Here is an 18,839-nt window from a genome sequence, read left to right on the forward strand (position 1 = left end):
TGCTGACTGTTCACCTGCCTAGAAACCCTACATGTTCTTTGGAATCAACCACTTTAATTCAAGAAAGTTATTGCTTTTTCTCTGAAGGATCAACTCCCACCTCTGTAGGATAGTCTACCTCAAGTGGCAGTTCACCCACCCTGTAAGTGCCGTAACCTTTAAAGGCTGCTTACTTATCCACTCCTTTGCTCACTGCACTTCTACATCTGCTAATTTTAACATCATGTGTATGAAATGTTTCCATGCACAGTGTCTAGCTTTCAGGCATTTAAATATGTTAACAAATATAAATAAAATAACTGCAGCATTATTAGATTAACATACAACATATCACAACAGAAAACAGGTTAAAACTAGATGCCTCAGACAGCCTTTATTGTTTAACTTTCCATATGGTTTTAAGCAGCGTCACACATGATGTTTTGAATTTCCATGAAAGGTTTGTGAGAGACAAAAGATGAGGAAATGCACCACGAATTCTCTATCAGGAGCACTCAGAATATCTAACAATGAAAATAGCAGAGTGCACTTGTTTCTCAAATGATACTTTACGTGGACAAAAAGCAAGGCTAAAACACTAAAGCATCTTTAATTATGAGCCAGGGAAAGTGTGCAAGTGGAATTTCATGTCTGTTGGAAGATGTCACAAAAAATTGTTTGTTTGTTTGTGTCTTTCGGCTTTTCCTGGTTAGGGGTCGCCACAGCGGAACTCTGGTCCGCTAATGATTGGTAGTGGATTTTTACGTACCAGGTTACCAGCCCTGATTGTATTAAACTGAAAAAATTACTACACCAACAAGACAGATGAGCAATATGAAAAGACCAGGGGCAAGGCTGCTAATAAGCAAACAGTAACCAATAACAAAACCACACAGAGGTTTATACAAAACCGTCAGAAAGCTGGAGGCTGAATCTGCAATGGTAGACAGTTTAAAAATAAAACAGTAGGAAACTGGCATATTACCTTCAGACAATTTAAGAATGCAGACAGGGTAAGACTAATTATAGTTAACTAAAATACCACAGTCATGGGCCTCAAAGGATATGGGGTGGTCAGCAAACATAAACAAAAAAAAATCAGCCTACTGCAGGCAATACAATGGAAAAAGAGGGTAAATGGCAACAACAGGTGGTTTGGATAAGACTTACAAAACACATTTATGAAAAGCTAGGTCAGACACTTGGGGAGGCAGTGTATCAGCAACTGATGCAGGCATCAGGGTATTAATCTTACTGAGGAAGGAAGGCCTTATTTCAGTAAGGCTCCATATGAAGGAAGCACTGATCACAAAGAAACCATCAAATGAAATTATCTTCTTAATTAAAACAAACAGACATTATACACTTTTCATTAAACTTACATGAAACAAATTCTAAGCAGAAATGAGCAATGTGTGTTTATCCGTTTAAGTAAACACATTTCAGGAAAACATCTTTTCTATTTCCACTATAAATAAATGTGTAGCAGAAAATAAATATCATACTCCTCAAGGCCCTCATGAAATAAATCACTTTTTGGAGACAACATAATAGATTCAGACAATGTGGCTCAGGACACAATAATGTCAAAAAAAACATAACAAAATGAAACTAATAGGACATTTAGTCAGTAACAATTGTGTAGGTAAAATGTACAAACAGAGAAAATGAATGCATCCTTGTAACATACATAAATTAAGTACCTCACCACAACAGGCAAGGAAAATTAGGGTAGGATAAAATGTCAAAGTATATTACTATGGGCTTCCACAACTATCAGTGGTATATTGGCTTAATATAAATGCACACCAGCAGATGCCTTTATGTCCATACTATCCAGCAATAACTGTACATCCAGAAACTGTTGCAAATTAATAACTTATCACTGAAACCCCTTACATAACGATTTCAAAGACAGAATGTATTAACTGTAAAACCTTGCCTTTTTTACTGCATGATTTAAGCCAATAAATATTAAGGATCTGGCCCAAGGTGCAAAAACGTATCAAGCAGGGGGTTTCAAATGTGGTAGACACCACAAACTGCATGATAAATCCAAATGACCAGTCCTCTTTATGTTAATATTCACAACAGTACATTTTTTCACCACTCTTTCTTCTTCTCATCCATAGAAACTCCTCCTGGACCAAGTGCGACCACCATGAGAAGACCTCCAATTACAGACATTGTCTGGAAAAAGTCATACTTTAAAAAGTCATGCAATGGTTTATAGGCAGGGATAGTCCAAAAAGAATTGAAGTAAACATTAACAGCAAAAAGCCAGACAACTAGGGTCAATGCAGCTAGCTTGGTCTTGTATCCAATTGCTATCAAAACAATCAACGCTGTACCAACGATGTTCTGAATAATCTGTATTAAAATAAAGAAACAAGTAATGTTTAAAGAAGACCAACATGTATAATTTATGGTGTCTGTCAAAGCATGAAATCTTGGCAGATATGATTTCTCAAAGCAGATACATGCAATTATTTTACAGGTAGATTAACTAAACCACAAGGACCCATTATTAGCCACAAATAAAATAAAAATAAATAAATGAATTAAATAAATAAAGAAAATAAAAATCATAGAAGCTGTAATAAATCCAAACACATTTACCTTAGCACTTTATTATGCAACATATACGGTTTACTTATGATGAGTATATGCTTACAGTGAAACAGTTCATCAAGAGAATATTCTCACCATTTTGACTCTATGCAGCCCTACAATTACCTAGATCACTACCCTGCAATCTCAGCCGAACAAAATGCTTCTTACTTCTCTTATATATAACTGAGAATTACACAGTTAAAATACCATTACTCATACAGTCTTTCCTTCTTTATGCATAACAATATACCTGTCTGTCTCTTTTACAACCTACAACTATTCATTCCGTTTTCCTCTCCAGCTTCTTTAGTTGAAATTTTCTCCATCCTCAAACATTCTTCTCATGTACTTCCAACAGTCTACCTTTATCTTTTGCCAGATGTTTGCTCCTATGCCAGTGTCCAATTACAGTCTTGATACTTTTTTGTCACACTGCTCAGTCTTAACACCTTGTTCATTAAACTGTTACTTGTACTTCTAGCTTTTTATAACAACTTTCCAAAGAGTCCCAGTTTTCTTCATTCATGCTGCTTCTAGGTGATACTTATTTTGTGAAACTATTCAGCCCTAAGACATATACACGTGACAGTCTTAAAAAGTACAGTTTTGTACCTACCATAAATGTAGATGTTCGAGTGTCTTCACTGCTGCAGTCATTACACTTGGGTTATCCTGCCGTCAGGCGGTCCCGCAGTCGGCCAGAGTTCCAAAGTCTTGGTCCGGCATCGGTTGCTGTCACCTCCTCCCTGATGTCAGTGTGTCAGGGGTATATAAGAAGCAGCCAACGCCATTTTCTTCAGTTTTTCTTGCCCCAGATATCAGGTGCCCCCAAAAAGATAGGCAATACATACTGCTTACAAAACATACAGTAAGGTAAAAACAAAACCTTCAGTAACCAGCAAATATACCACATAGGTAGTATAGTGTAGAAAGATATAGATAAGACCCAGCTAAGAAAGAGGGGATGGCGGGTGGGTAACCAGGACTGCAACAGTGAAGACACTCGAACATCTACATTTATGGTAGGTACAAAACTGTACTATGTTCATCGTGTTTCACTGCTGCAGTCATTACACTTGGGTAGAATCCCAAAGCTGAGACAGGGTGGCTTGTTCTATAGAGGATTTGGTGTGGCTATGAGGCCCTGCAGCACTGCAGTGGCAAAGCCAGCTCTGGATCTAGAGTAAAGAGGCAAGTGATAATGCTTGGTAAAGGTGTGCACTGAACTCCAAGTTGCAGCTTCCAAAAATGTCTTTGGTAGGTACTCCTCTAAGATAGGCAGTAGAGGTTGCAGTTGCCCTGGTGGAATGTGGTCTAATGTTAGATAGTACAGGTTTCCCATGTTGTGTGTAGCAGAACCTGATACAGTGTCCTATCCACTTTGAAATGGTCTGCTTTGAAATAGCCTTTCCCTGTGATTTTGCAGCATAAGATACAAACAATTGCTCAGTTTTTCTGAAAGCTTTTGTTTTGTCCAAATAAAAGCATAATTGCCTGTGTATGTCCAAGGAATGTGGAATTCTCTCCCCTTTATTCTGGAGATTTGGATAAAATGTTGGCAAGTGAATAGTTTTGGTTAAGAGCCACACTGGATATCACCTTATGCATAAATGAAGGGTTTGTTCTTAGAGAAACCCTGTCTTGGTGGAAAATGATGAAAGGCTCCACTGCCATTAGTGCCTGTAGTTCTGTGACTCTTCGTGCTGAGGTTATTGCTAGTAGCAGAGACGTTTTCCATGATATATTATTTTAATTCTGCTGAATTGGCTGGCTCAAAAGGAGGTAAAGTGAGTTTATCCAAGACAAAATTGAGGTCCCAAGTAGGAGTTGGTAATCTCCGGGGCGGTCTTATGTTTTTGCCATTCTGAAGTACTGCTTCAGCAACGGATGAGAGAAAATAGGAGGATCTGTGTTGTAATGAGTCGAAATGGCAGAAGCGTGGATCTTAATGGATGAGAAGGATAGTCCTTTGTCCAGCATCTCAGTTAAGTATTGTAGTATCTGAGGAATGTTAGGGACAAGAGGGTCAAGGCTTTGAGCCTGGTTCCAGGCACAGAATTTCTTCCACTTTTCTGAATAAGATTTCCTGGTGCTAGGCTTCCTGGCCTCCAAAATGACATCCATAACAGCTTTAGATAGAGGTGTTGTCTGTTTGGCTAATGAATCTGCCATGCAGCCAGGGATAAGGTTTTGAGCTGACTGTGCAGGATCTGATTGTTTTGCGGAGTCAGAAGGTGTGGAATTTGAGGCAAAATCCAAGGTGGGCCTTGAGCTAAGTTCTTTAAGACTGGGTACCAATGTTGGCGTGGCCAGTCTGGAGCAATCAGAATCATCTGTGGTTTGTCTTGTCTGGCTTTTAGGAGTACCTTTGAAAGGAGAGGCAGAGGTGGGAAGGCATACACATTTAGGCTTTTCCAGCTAAACAAAAGAGCATCCACTTTCCATGCTTGTGTGTGATAAGTCCTTGTGCAGAATGTTTGTAGTTGGCAATTCAGTGGTGAGGCAAAGGGATCTATGTCCGGGCACCGCCATTTTTGTATTATCCTGCTGAAAACTTGTGGATTTAATTTCCACTCGTGAGGATACATGATGTTTCTGCTTAAGTCGTCTGCCAGAGTATTTTTCTTTCCTGGCAGGAATTGTGCTTGCAGATGAACTTGATAAGTTATAGCTGTGCTCCACAAGGTCATGGCTTGTCTGCATAGGGGGTAAGAATGAGTGCCCCCTTGCTTGTTTATGTACCACATTACGGTGGTGTTGTCTGTCTTTAATAGTAATTGTCCTGGATGCAGAAAGTCCTTGAAAGCTGTTAGGGCATTTTGTACAGCCAACATCTCTTTTTGATTGATGTGAAGATGCATTTGGTCTGTGGTCCATTTGCCCTGAATACATTTTCCTGCCATGTGTGCTCCCCAGGCATAATCCGAAGCTTCTGTTGTTAAAGTCTGCTTGGCTGTGGGAAGAGTGAAAGTCTGACCCTTGTTGAGGTGACATGCCTGGGCCCACCATCGAAACTCCTGTTGTAGGCAGGGAATTAGTGGCATTACTGTTTCCAAGCTGTGAGAGTGTTGAGTCCAAACACTTTTTAGGTACCATTGTAATTTCCTCATATGCAGTCTGGCATATGGAAGTAGTAGAATGCAGGATGCCATGAATCCCAAGGCCTGCAGAATTTTTCTTGCAGGGAGTTGGGACTTTGTTGCCATCATTTGAAAATACTGAGTTAGTTGTCCTCGTTTGTCTGGCGTGAGATAAGTCATCTGGGCCGTTGTATTTAAGCTGGCACCCAGGAATATTCTCTCTTGTGAGGGCACTAGTTTTGACTTATTTTCGTTTACTGTGTACCCTAGGCAACTTAACAACTTTTTTACAAACGCCAGATGCTTTAGAAGAATGTCCTTGCTCTCCGCTTGAATCAGGCAGTCGTCCAGGTATGGATATATTTGAATTCCTTTTTGTCTGCAAAAAGCAATTACTGGTGCCAGGCACTTTGTGAAGACCCTGGGTGCAGTAGATAAGCCAAAGGGCAGTGCAGAGAATTGGTAGTGCATTGAACCAGCTATGAATCTGAGGTATCTTCTGCAATTCTGTCTGATAGAGACATGCAGGTATGCCTCTGAGGTCCAAAGTAACAAGCCAAACTTTCTTGCCCAACATGGGAAGAAGCTGCTGTAGTGTCAACATTTTGAATTTCGGAACATCCAGGTAAGTATTTAGAGTGGAAAGGTCTAGTATGGGTCTCCAGGCTTTGTCCTTTCTGGGGATCAGGAAGAGTCTTGAGTAAAATCCTTGTCCTTGTTCCTGCTGTGGTACTTTTTGAATAGCTCTCATGTCCATGAGGGCTGTAATTTGTTTTTGTGCCTCTGCCCATTAATTGTGTGGCAGGTCTGGCATACCTTTTAGCCTTGGTAAAGTGTGAAAGTGGAACCTGTAACCTTGAGACACAATATTCAGAACCCATTTGTCTTGGGTGATTGCTTGCCAGTTTTGTGAAAAAAACGCTAGTTTCCCCCCTAAAGGAGCTGCCAAAAGGGAAGAGTTTGGCATTGGAAGGGGGAAGTCATTAGGACGGTTTCCTGTAAGGTTGTGACTTGTCCTCACCTCCTTTTGTGGTTGAAGCACCCCACTGTCGTGCTCTGTAAGAGCCTTGGTGCTGAGATGTGCCTCTTGGGCATCTGTATCTGCCTCTTTGTGGCCTGTCTGACACTGGAAAGGACCAATACTTCGTAGGCCAATTCCTGCAAAATCTTGGTGGCTGTACCTGTCAGAAATCCTTCACTGTTTGCACAGATTTTGCCTTATCCTCCATTTTCTTTAATACCTCTTCTGCCTTAACACCAAATAAAATATCTTGCTGTAATGAAGCATCCAATAATTTTGCCTTAACATGATCTGGTAAGGTTTGTTCCTTTAACCAAGCATGTCTTCGAATCACAGATCCTGTAACTGCTGCTCTACAAGAAGCTTCTAATGAATCAAAACCACATTGCAAAGTGTGCTTTCCCACTTGTTCAGCTGCATGCAATGAATCCTGCATTTCCTTAAAATCAGGTTGTTCTGCACTTGTACTCATTTTCTGTTTTAACTGAGACAGTAAATACTGTTGATATTTAAGTATGTGAAACTGGTAGTTTAAAGCCCTTACTGCTAAAGTTGCAGAGGTGTAAACTTTCTTCCCCCATCTGTCTAATGCTCTAGAATCCCTGTCCGAGGGAACTTGATTTTTAGCCGTGGAGGCCTTGACCCCTTTGGGACCCTGGGAAATATTTTCTGGGTCAGCAGCAGGGTTTTTATAAAGAAATTTGTGAGAGTCAGGGACTCTGTAGTACCTGTCTGGCTTGACTGGAGCAGGGTGTAAAGAATCTGGATTTAAACTGGATTCAGAGAACACATCGTCCACAATATCCAACACTGGCAGAATAGCAAGGGGCCTGTGCTGAGGCAATAAAAGAAAGTCTCTGAGCCTTTTCTTGGATTCTGAGTAATCCTGGCCCTCCCAATGGAAATGCTCCCTCATGGTATGTAAAGTTTCCCCAAAAGAGTAATCCTCAGGAGGAGAGGCTGAAGGAATTGATTCTTCAGCATCAGAGTCCTCATAGGGGGGTAAAGAATATCCCTGGTCTGAAGAGGAATCAGAATATATTGAAACCTGGTCAGAGGAATCATAGTCTGTAACCTGCCTAGGCCTTTTATCAGGAGGGGGATGGGAACCCCTGATCAGAGTAATTAAGTCTTCGGCCATTTTGAGCATCTGCTTTTTAGGCATGGAGGCCTGTCCAGGTGAACACAATACTTGCTTCTTTGTCTTTAATGTAGTTTTAGACTTGGCTGTAGATGCAATGGTAAGTTGTGAAGGTCTGAAAACACCCTCAAAAGCCGATGCCTACTCAGCAGCTCCGGACCCATCTGAAGGGTTAGTCTCCGTAGGGCCAACACCTTGAGTATCCAGAGGCCTAGGCAACTCCACGTGGGAGTCGGCCGTGGCCTGTGGCTCTGAGGTTGTGGGTGTCAAGGGCTGCGAAAGTGCCTCCCTGAGAACTGGCGAATGGCCTAGAAGAGGCTTCGTCAGTTTTGGGCCTCGGATACCTGTCCTTAGCCTTATCTTTGCATTTTTTGTGAATTCCGGTAGTCGGTTGTTCCGACAGCATGTTATAATTAAACCTTCGGCCAAAGTAATGGCGAGCAAAATCAAACCGACGTTTAATAGTGCGTTTGTTAAATCTAGTACAAAACCAGCAACTAGTGACGTCATGATCTGGGCCTAGGCATGGAATACAGTAAGAATGAAAATCCTTATGAGGTATTTGCTTCCCACAAGAAATATAATTATTAACTTTTACTGACATCGGTCTGAGGCAAGAAAAAGTTTCCCCAATGGGGTACTTAGCTTTATTGAAGACTTCGGTTCTGAAATTCGAAATAGATATCTCAGGAGTCGGCCGACCAGCACTTGCGAACTGCTTTTGCTTCGGGCACCGTGCGGCAAGAAAGACTGAAGAAAATGGAGTCGGCTGCTTCTTATATACCCCTGACGCACTGACGTCAGGGAGGAGGCGTCAGCAACAGACGCCGGACCAAGACTTTGGAACTCTGGCCGACTGCGGGACCGCCTGACGGCAGGATAACCTAAGTGTAATGACTGCAGCAGTGAAACACGATGAACATCTTATAGCAAGCTCAGATGCTCATAAGCCAGTACTTATTATACAGCACAAACTTCTTCTTCTTGTAACATTTGTTAATGTCTAGTATGCACTTCACAGATAAAGATTCTAGTTGTCTACTGATGTACTATGTCCTTCATCTGTAAATATGTTGTAAGTAATTGCTATGTAAATTGTTAATCACTATGTAATCCAATGTATATACTGTCTGTTTATTTTAACTGTGGAGCTTTTCTCCCCAGGCCTCTGCTGAAATGGACCTACGTCCAGTCGGACATTCCCGGTCAACAAATTTAAATAAATAAACATCTTCACTTTTGATCGCAATAATTAATCTGATATTCACCAGTTCTTGACCCACAAAAGACTACTACTCATAAAAAAAAATAAAATTTTTCTAGCCATTTAATAATAAGCTACAAAAATGTAAGCATTTTGAACCTCTGAGACTCCTCTATCAGTTAAGGAAAACAAATATGTGCAGTATATTGGGCATAAAGTTTTAAATGTGTCAATTTCTAGCTACAGGAAGCTGTATGTTATATAAATAAAACTGGTAGAAACAGTTTGATTAAGTACCTCACAGAGGCTAGTAGAAGCAGTCTGATTAAACACCTCAAGAAGGCTAGTTCATAGGTACATACTAGGCTAACAGCCACAAGGGCCCTACAAGCTTTTCAAATGTATCAAACAAGTTTTTTTTAGAGTAGTAGTGGTCATTTTAGGGGTATTTTAATGGTTACATGCATGTTGGAGCCTGGCTAGTCAAGCACTTACAGACTGTCTTTGTCCATTAAAGACACAGGTGCCACACCAGGGGTGAATTTCAGATTTCCCATCCATTTGTCCAGTTTACACTTGAATATGGTTAGGGAAGAGGTTTGCTTCACCTGGATGGGAAGCCTGATCTAGATAAGGAATATTCTGAGACACGTACCTGTCCCTCCACCAGGTCCCATTCATGATGCAGGCAAGGTTTAAGTCTCTGTAGTTCTGATGCTGTCTGTTATCCAGATATGCAAAAAAGTGCATCAGAGCAAGATCCAAGGATGCCTTGTATGCTAGGCATAGACTGCCCCCTCAACAATCTGTAAGGAAGTATACGGATAGGGCTTTGAAGCAATCCTCATAGGACATGTTGTTTATGCCTTGTATTATTTTTGTGATGTACCTCTGTGTACATGCAGCTGCTGCATGTGCCTGGTACATACCAAAGGGAGCACTGTACTCAATGATAGGTCCACTGAGGGCCAAACATAAAACTTAGAAGGATTTCCTTACTAACTTAGAAACGTGTTAGTCAAAAGTCAGGTAATGTCTACGTACATCCCTAAAGCCCTGATTATTGGGTCTATTCTTAGGGTATGTTATCAATGATGTAGTTTGCTGGAGCAGCCACATTTCCAATGGGTACGATTATGCATTTTTGGCCACTGAGTTTTAAACCATGGTTCTGGCACCAGTTATCTGTCTGTGTTAGTAATACAGTCACAGTGTCTGTGTTGTTCATGTAGCATTCCATTAAAACACAGACATTACCTGAGATCAGAAGTGAAAAAATATCCATTCAAGAGTTTATGCAATTAGAAGTATTAATTCTCAGTTAGAAAACTGCTCAAACTGCAACCACCACAAAATCTCCCAATGGAAGGGAATGTGGAAGCAAAATGGCAGCTTGGATTTCAACAAATGTATTTTTCCTCAGTGTCAGAGGAATCATTGAGAAGCCAGAAAGTGTACCTTATGCCACATTTCGGTTTATCACAGGAGGGGCAGGGGTAATTGAAGGTATTTAACACTTTCACATTTCTCTAAGTGAAAAAAAAACAAGATAAAATGGCAGCAAGTATAAGATAAACATAACTGAGAATCTAGAAAGGACTTGGCATTTATTTTGTTTGCTTTTTGCAGTGGCTCAAGATCTTATAAACATTGCTGGCTCTGTTGTTAATGAAATGAAGAACTGAGACAGGTAAAGAATTTAGTGAGTTGCATGACTCACTATGAGAGACAGAATTGTTTGTGATAAAAGAAATGATCAGAATAAGGCAGGCTACAAACAGAAGCAAATGAGAGTTTATCAAAAGCATATGCTGAAGGAGAGAAATTAAGTACAAAGTTAATGAAATTAACTGAGATAACTGAAATGCATATGATAAAATCTTTAGTTAACACCGAGAAAAATGAAGACTACACTGCTACAGTAATGGCAATGTGAAAAAAAAAGCCATAAAATGCACAGGAAGCATAGTCCAGATAACATTCAAGTCAACAGGAAGTACCACCTTACGTTTTATCAGTTATGTAGAAGCAGAGGTAGCAAGAACAATTCTGCAAAGATGTGTGAAAGGAAAGACAAGTATTCTCAAAAGAATATGCAAAGTTCTGAAAAGAAACAAGAAAATAAGCTATTTGCTGTTGCTAGTGAAAACATCTGAAGCACGGATGTCTGAAAATGCATCAGACACATTGAAACAAGCAAGTCTGATCGTTAGCAATAAATCCTCTGAATCTACAAGAAAAATGGTGAACATATAAAGGAGCACACTATAAAATATCTGATGATACTTTTGAATTAGTGGGGCTAAAATACACAGAAGAGAGGGTTAAGCACAAATTAACATATTCAGAATACCATCTAAAGCTACTGGGAAAAAAAACTACTGGCATGTGAAAATATAAAAATATGTACAATATCTTGTTTCAAATCCCTCATATTGTGGGTTGCCTGGCTCGTGAGAGCTTAGAACAGTAAAAAAAAAAAAAAAAAAATCATAAGCAGAAAAATGAGTGAATGTGTTCCTGTACACATTAAGGAACAGTTACACAGTAACAAAAGCTTTTAAAAGATTACACAAAGCCATAGAAGTACTTCAGGACTCTACTTACAGAGTTAGTACATTTGCCAAGTGAATATCATAACTTATGATGCCAAGTTACTGACACATAACCAAGCACAGGACTAGCAGCTGTCAGTTGTCAAACTGAGCACGAAATGAAGTGAATGTAAAGATTATGCATCATTAAAGGAAAACTCCAACTTCTCCTACAGTTTAACTCAACTCTTAGGATGGTTTTCTCCCTACAATATGGTTCCAGTACTGTGAAGGTACCAGAGACCTGCTTGTATTTCATAAACCTTTCATATCCTTACCTTGGAATTAAAGGAAGGGAAAGCCCACCCACTTTTTTTAAGCTTAATTTCTCATCTATTTTGCAGAGGAATGAGTCCACCTCCTTGACATGCCACAAACACGAAGAAATCTGTAGTTTACCCTGTCAAGTACTGCTGACAATCTCATATGGGTAATTAGTCATAATGAAGTCAGGATCTCAGTAGCTACTATAAAAAAAAGACACAGAGGTGTGTATTTTTTTCCACTGTCTTTATTGCAGAGGAAGAAACCTTAACACTGATTCACAGCTGCTCCCAATGTACATGCCTTTCATAGCAAAACAAAGCAATTAGACCATTCAGGGGTTCACCAAAGCAGCACTTTTGCATAAGTATGCTTGCTGTTCCGGTCGTACTATGGTGCGGTAAGGGAAAATTCCCTTTTCCCCATTGTAGTGCGATCTTGGAGTGAGAATATTGAAGTAGGGGGTGCAGGGGGGGGGGGGCTTGCCCTCCTGCATTCAAGTACATTTTGTGTTTTTCTTTCTTTCTTTTTTTTTAACATACTTTAACGAAAGTGCTTTTTCGATGAAAATGCTTTTGTTGGTAACGGATTTGGGCTTTTGATCTTTAGATCAAAAGTTCTAGATACACACACACACACACACACACTTATATATATATATATATATATATATATAAATGTATCTATAAATAAACTTTATTTATTTTATTTGACATTTGTTGACCGGGTTAGTCCAGTTGAACTGCTGCCTTTTTCAGTGGACGGCTGGGGAGAAAAGCTCCACAGTAGAAACACATACACAGTTATTTTTTTTTACAGCACTGTTTTAAAAGAAAGTACATACAAAGATAAAAGTTATATACAGACACACACACTTTTTTTATCATATAAAGGTTACTGTAGTAGTAAAAGTTATATACAGACATATACAATTTATCTCGCATAAAGGTTACAACAGTAGTAGATTCCTAATAGATCCACATGACTTGAGCAAACATTTGAGCCACTGTTGCTAGTTTGAGAAAGGTATGAATAGAAAACAAGTTGAAGTATATGGCAGATAAGTCTTAAGGTAGTAGCAAGTTTAGGCTCTTAGTTTAGCTGTTAGGTAAGGGAAGAAGAAAAAGTGGGGGGATAGTTAATGGACAGAGGTGGAGGTGATTAAAGGTGGTTTGAGGTGGTTGTTTGCACTGGCAGGTCCAGATGTTCATACAGATATTGTATATATACCTATACATACATAATCTATCTAGGTTTACTACTGAAATGTCGGATGGCATTCATGCGAACTGGGAATGGTTATAACAGTAATTTCCAGTTCACGGAAGGTCGAACCAAAAATGTTCAGCTCCACAACAGCAAATGCTAGTGTACATTTGATGTTGTGAGGTTGACGTTCTATCTGGAGATCGCTGTATAGTGGGAATTTGGAAATGTACCCATTTCCTCACTGCAGTGCAATCTCTGAGTTTGTATATATAGTTAGCAGGGGGTGTGGGCGGTGCAGCCCCCCCACATGGGGGATGCAGGGGGCTTGCCCCCCAGCAAAACGTTATTTGGGAATGACTGAAAGGCAAGGTACGCTGGGTAATAACTTTGTCGAATGGGACGGGTCGACATTACAGGTTTTGTTATTGTTGCCTGCCCAATGCTTTTATTTTCAGTACTTTTTTGATGACGTTATTACTTGACAGCATCCTTATTACTTGACAGCATCCATTTAAGGATTTCAACAGTAACTATATATATATATATATATATATATATATATATATATATATATATATATACACACATACACACACACACACATATACATACATAGAGAAAGAGAGATAAAGATTTTATATATATATATATATATATATATATATATATATATATATATATATATATATATGGATCTAGGACGATTGAACGAAAATAGTCCGAATACACCATCACCGAGCACACTTTAACGAAAGTGCTTTCATCGAAAAAGCATTTTCGTTAAAGTGTGTTTAAAAAAAAACAAAAAAAACCCCATTACTTTTATGTTTTTGCGGGTGGGGGCAAGCTCCCCTTGCACCCCCCCTACTTGAATATTCTCATTCCGAGGTCAGACTACAGTGGGGAAAAGGGAATCATCCTTTACCCTACTATAGTGAGATCTCCGCAATAGGCATAATTATGTGAAATCACCTTTCGGTGAAAAGCACTTTCGCGCATGCCCAGCCGAATCTGTTTTGGTTATGTTGTCGTTCGGTGATCCGTACGGATCCCATACATTATTTATATATATATATATATATATATATATATATTTATATAAAAAATGAATAGTTGAAAATAAAAATATTTCCACTGCTGGCACTGGGGAACAAAATTACTTTCAATTATTTTCCTTTTCTGTAGTAGCTGTCGCTTAATATGTCAAAATGCAAGGATCCCTCAGTGCAGTGACAGTTTTGACACCACCAGAAAAGTGTTGGGGGAGGGGGCTGTAAATTCATCTTGGAATACAAAAACAGGTTCCCTATTAGATGAACAAATGCTTAAAAATGTTGAGTAGGGCATGCTCGACAGCTTTTAAGTGAACGTTCATCTAAGTGAAACTTAAGAATATCGAAACAAGTTTGTTCAAAAAGTTTTAGTTGGCCATCCGTCAGGAAGCCAACGGCTGATGTCAGAGCATTCACCTTGTCTAGCCATTCTTGCAGTCCTCCACTGTGGTGCAGTCTCGTTGTTCACCCTGTGTAATGTTATGACAGTCCTCTACTGTGGTACGATCTCAGAGTTGGTATATTTAAGTAGGGGGGGATATGGGGGGCACAGCCCTCCATATTGGGGGTGTGAGGGTCGAAGTCCCCCACTTTGTTTCTTGATTTGTTTTTTTTTTTTGAGGTTTTAATGGTGTACAGAACATTTTAGCTGTCAGCCGTTGGCTTCCTGACGGCTGGCCAACTATAACTTTTCAAAACTCCTTGTTTCGACATCATGGGGTGTCACTTGGATGAACTTTCATTTAAAAGCTTTCAAGCATGTCGTATGCAACATTTTAAGCATTCGTTCATCTAATACAGACCCACAAAAAGATACTTTGAACAAAGGCCTGCAATTTAGCTACTTTTTTGGTTGCAGCTGTATAACTTGTTAGTATACTGTAAAACAAGATGTGAGACGCACACAATTTAGGGCCATTCAAGAAATAAAAGAAGCAGTCCTGTTATTGAGATATATAAGATAACAGTGACCGACACTAAATCCATTATACATCAATAACATGGGAATACACCACAACTTTCAATGTCTAGCATGACTCGTATAAAGCAAAACCCGAAATGGATTATAGGAAAGAGAAAGGATTCATGAAAAACAAGATCACATTGACATGTCAAGCCCCACTTGTAGACATTTTGTGGAAAACCATATTATAATTGTATAAGAAGCACAAAATATCCAGAAAACCAAGATAACATGAAAAAATAGATCTTTTTTGTTTTAAGGTGGAGTCTTCCTTTAAGAAGCAATCAGAGCCAGCATAATATGTGAATATTACAAATACTGTAAAACAAGGAAAGAATTGAACTTGTATTGATCCTCAATATCCAAGTGATTAAAAAGCTTACAGCAGAAGAAGGGATCTAAGCAAAGAAACTTAAGTTCTTTCAGCATCAGATGCAAATAGATGCTGGCAGAGAAAGCTAGCTGAAAGCTCTAAACTGTGCAACTGATGCAACATTAGGAAGACAGATATTTCTTGTACTTCTGCTTGACATTTTATCAGCAACACAGGTATTCCAAAGAGCTGCTAAATAAGTAATTAAAGGCTTAGAGAATATTGTACACATAACTGATCATCTAGCAATCTGATAAAACAACTGCAGTTAGCTATTCTGGCACCTTGTGCAGTGTGCAGTCCCCCAATCTGGCACCCCACATCTTGAAGTTGAGGACCAAAACAAAAGGGTCCTCTGAGTTTAGGCACCAAGAAAAGGGGGAAAAAGAAGGTTCTTTCTGACTCAAACTGATGAATTGATACAAATGTAACAAGTGGCTTGCTACAGCTTAATACCACACATGAAATTCTGAAACTCTTTAGTCACGCTTATTAACATGCAATATTAGCATTCACTTCTGAATGCTGGTACGGCAGTACCACATTTGCAGATTGTAACCCCTAACACCATGCACCTGTGATTACTTCCCCTTCTTTCATCCCTAGCTGCATCATTGGTCTGAAGTAAAAAAAAAGACAAACACAATAACAGACTATTACAGCTGCTGGACAAATCAAGATGGCATAATTTGAACAAAATAAAAAACATCAAATGTTCAACAGTAACATATGCCAAATACACTGATCATTATGTAATGTTACAGGACCTAAAAGTTGATAACAAAAAAAGGCATAGTAACTAAACTAATGAAAAAAGAGAAGACAAGCAAGTATTAAACATATTTCTAGAGACGATGCAGCATAGTGCACAGCACATACATGTCTGAGATACCTATGTGCCCAAGAAAGATGAGAGAGCAAAATCTAGGCTGAGAATGGAACAATAAACAAGAAAAAAAGTTTTGACATGCTCAAGAAACTACGTGTAGAATCACCAAAATTATCATGCTAGCCCTCCCACTGGATCATTCTAAAAGGACTTACAAAAATTTCACATCCCAGAAAAGATCCAATCTGTGTATTCCTTCACAGAACTGCACACCACATTATCTGACCCCCACCAGCATGTAAATTACAGCTCAAGTACACACGTTTTCATAACTGATGTACTCAAGCTACTCAATTTATGTGCAATTGTAATTAAAAGAATAAATAAGGGGTCAACCTCTCACACCTTTACATTATTCTTCTCACTCCGAGGTCATTGCACCACAGAGAAAGAGCAAGCACTGACAAGTAACATAATGCCTGACTTGCTCCTTTGCCAAGGTGCACAGCCCTCAGACCACAAAAGTTGACAAGATACCATAAAAGGAATCCACTATGCAGCAAGCATGAAAACAATTAGCATATTACAACCTGCGGGGAGTCTGATGTTTGATCATTGCTTTATTACACTGAACAGGAAAAGCCAGTACAGCTGATTTGGTAGTTGTGGGGTGGGGGTAGGGGGCTTGACCCCTATAAAAATGCAGCATTTTTTTGTTTCAATGATTTAATATGTTTCAAGCTGCATAAGCAGCAATGGACTTTCAGAAAGCATTCATTTTGTAGTGTCTGAAGGTATGCACAGAGAGCCAAGTAACAGCTTCCAATATCGACCTGGCATCCACTCATTTTTGAAAGACCTCCAAGGAAGCCACTGCCTAAATGGAATGAGCTTTTGAGGAGGAAGGCAAGAATTTATTATAGGGAGAACAGCAGAAGGAGATGACCTTTGAGATTCAAGTTGCAATAGTCTGTTTGGAGACTGGTTGGCCCAACTTGGGGCTCATAAAAGATACAAACAGCTGGTCAATCTTTCTGAAAGATACAGTTTTGTCAAGATAAAATCTCAGTTGTTTGTGAATGCCCAAAGAATGTAGTATTCTTTCTCCCCTATTTTAGAGGTTGGAAAAGGAGGTGGGTACTGAAGGGCAGCTCTTCATTACCTTTGGCATGTACAATGGATTACTCTGGACAGTCGCCCTATGTTTATGGAAAACAAGAGAAAGTGGAATGGCCATGACAACTTGTAGCTCAGAAACTCTCTGAGCAGATGTGACAGCCAAGAGTAGAATATATTTCCAAGTGCAGAATTTTAATGTGGCAGAAGATGCTAGTTCAACCAGGGTAACCTAAGCTTTCCAAACACAAAATTGAGATCCCAAGGAGGAAAGATGGGTTTTCCTTGATGGGTTAAAATGCAGGACTCGCCTCAGGAAAATCTTGACCTTTGCTCTGACACTAAGCAGGGGGTTGAGAGACAAGCAAGGACTGGAGGGCTGACAGGTGGACTGTGACAAAACAGTAAGCCAAGGCTGAATGCAGTAATTCACAAAGATATTGCAGGAAAGCAATGACCTGTGATAAGAGTGCTTCCTGACTGTTTGTAGCACCAAAAAGAAAATCTTCCATTTAGCTGGGTAAGGTTTTCTTGTAGTGCCTTCCTCTAGGACGAACAACCCTCCTCTGAAATGTACATTTGAGGGATTAGAATCCTATCATCCACAGAATCAGAAAGACAGGAAAAATTTGGGTGGAGAAGCAAGCCTTTCTGTGGAGTGATAAGGTCCAGATGTAGAGATAATTTCCTTTTGTTTCCCTTTGTCAGATGAAATAGGTGGGGAATAAATGTTATCTTGGCCAGAAGGGGGTCAGCAACAGGAAATTGGGGCTTTTATGCCTTTTGGAGAATTTTGGAAGTAGAGATAATGGAAGGAATACATAGAGGAACTTCCCTGTCTGCTGGAAGGAGAAGGCATCTGTCTACCAGGCTGAGGGACACGGGTTCCTGATCCAGAAATAGGGGATCTGATGGTTGGTTGATGATGCAAAGAGGTCTATCTGTGGTGTGCCCCACTGATGAGTGACTGTCTAGAAGTCCTGTCTGTTCAGGGTCCATTTATGGGGGGTCCTCCAAGGAGCAGCTGAGGGAGTCTGCCAGCACATATGTCCTGTACCCGGTATGATCCTGTCCATGCCCCCATTCTTTGTCTGATGCGTCTGTGTGAATTTCTTGAATTAGAGGAGCGGTGTGAAAGGAAGTCCTGGGTTGAGACTTACTTGCTCCTTCCACCAAAGTAGTTCCTTTTTGAGGCAAGGGAGGAGCGGGATCAGGGTGTCCAAGAACTGCTGGTCTTGGGACCATACAGATTTTAGATACCACTGTATTTTACTCATGTGAAGTCTGGCAAGGGGAAGCACTAGAATGGTGGCTGCCATGAAACAGTACAGTTGTGTACACTTACCATAAATGTAGATGTTCGAGTGTATTCACTGTTGCAGTCATCACATTTGGGTTAT

At 39.8% G+C, this 18,839-nt stretch overlaps 1 protein-coding gene across 1 annotated transcript in view; it reads right to left on the reverse strand.

The window, feature by feature from the left end:
- Nucleotides 1-347: 347 nt before the first annotated feature.
- Nucleotides 348-18,839, reverse strand: part of SURF4 (surfeit 4) — a 362,007-nt gene continuing 343,515 nt past the window's right edge. The window contains exon 6 of the mRNA XM_044058470.1: nt 348-2,349. Within this exon, the coding sequence (XP_043914405.1) occupies nt 2,083-2,349 (267 nt within the window). The 3' untranslated portion in view covers nt 348-2,082. The remainder of the gene's footprint in view (nt 2,350-18,839) is intronic.

Source organism: Protopterus annectens, chromosome 16.part0, assembly GCF_019279795.1.
Source record: "Protopterus annectens isolate FY-2018-M chromosome 16.part0, PAN1.0, whole genome shotgun sequence".
In the NCBI taxonomy this organism is placed as follows: domain Eukaryota; kingdom Metazoa; phylum Chordata; order Ceratodontiformes; family Protopteridae; genus Protopterus; species Protopterus annectens.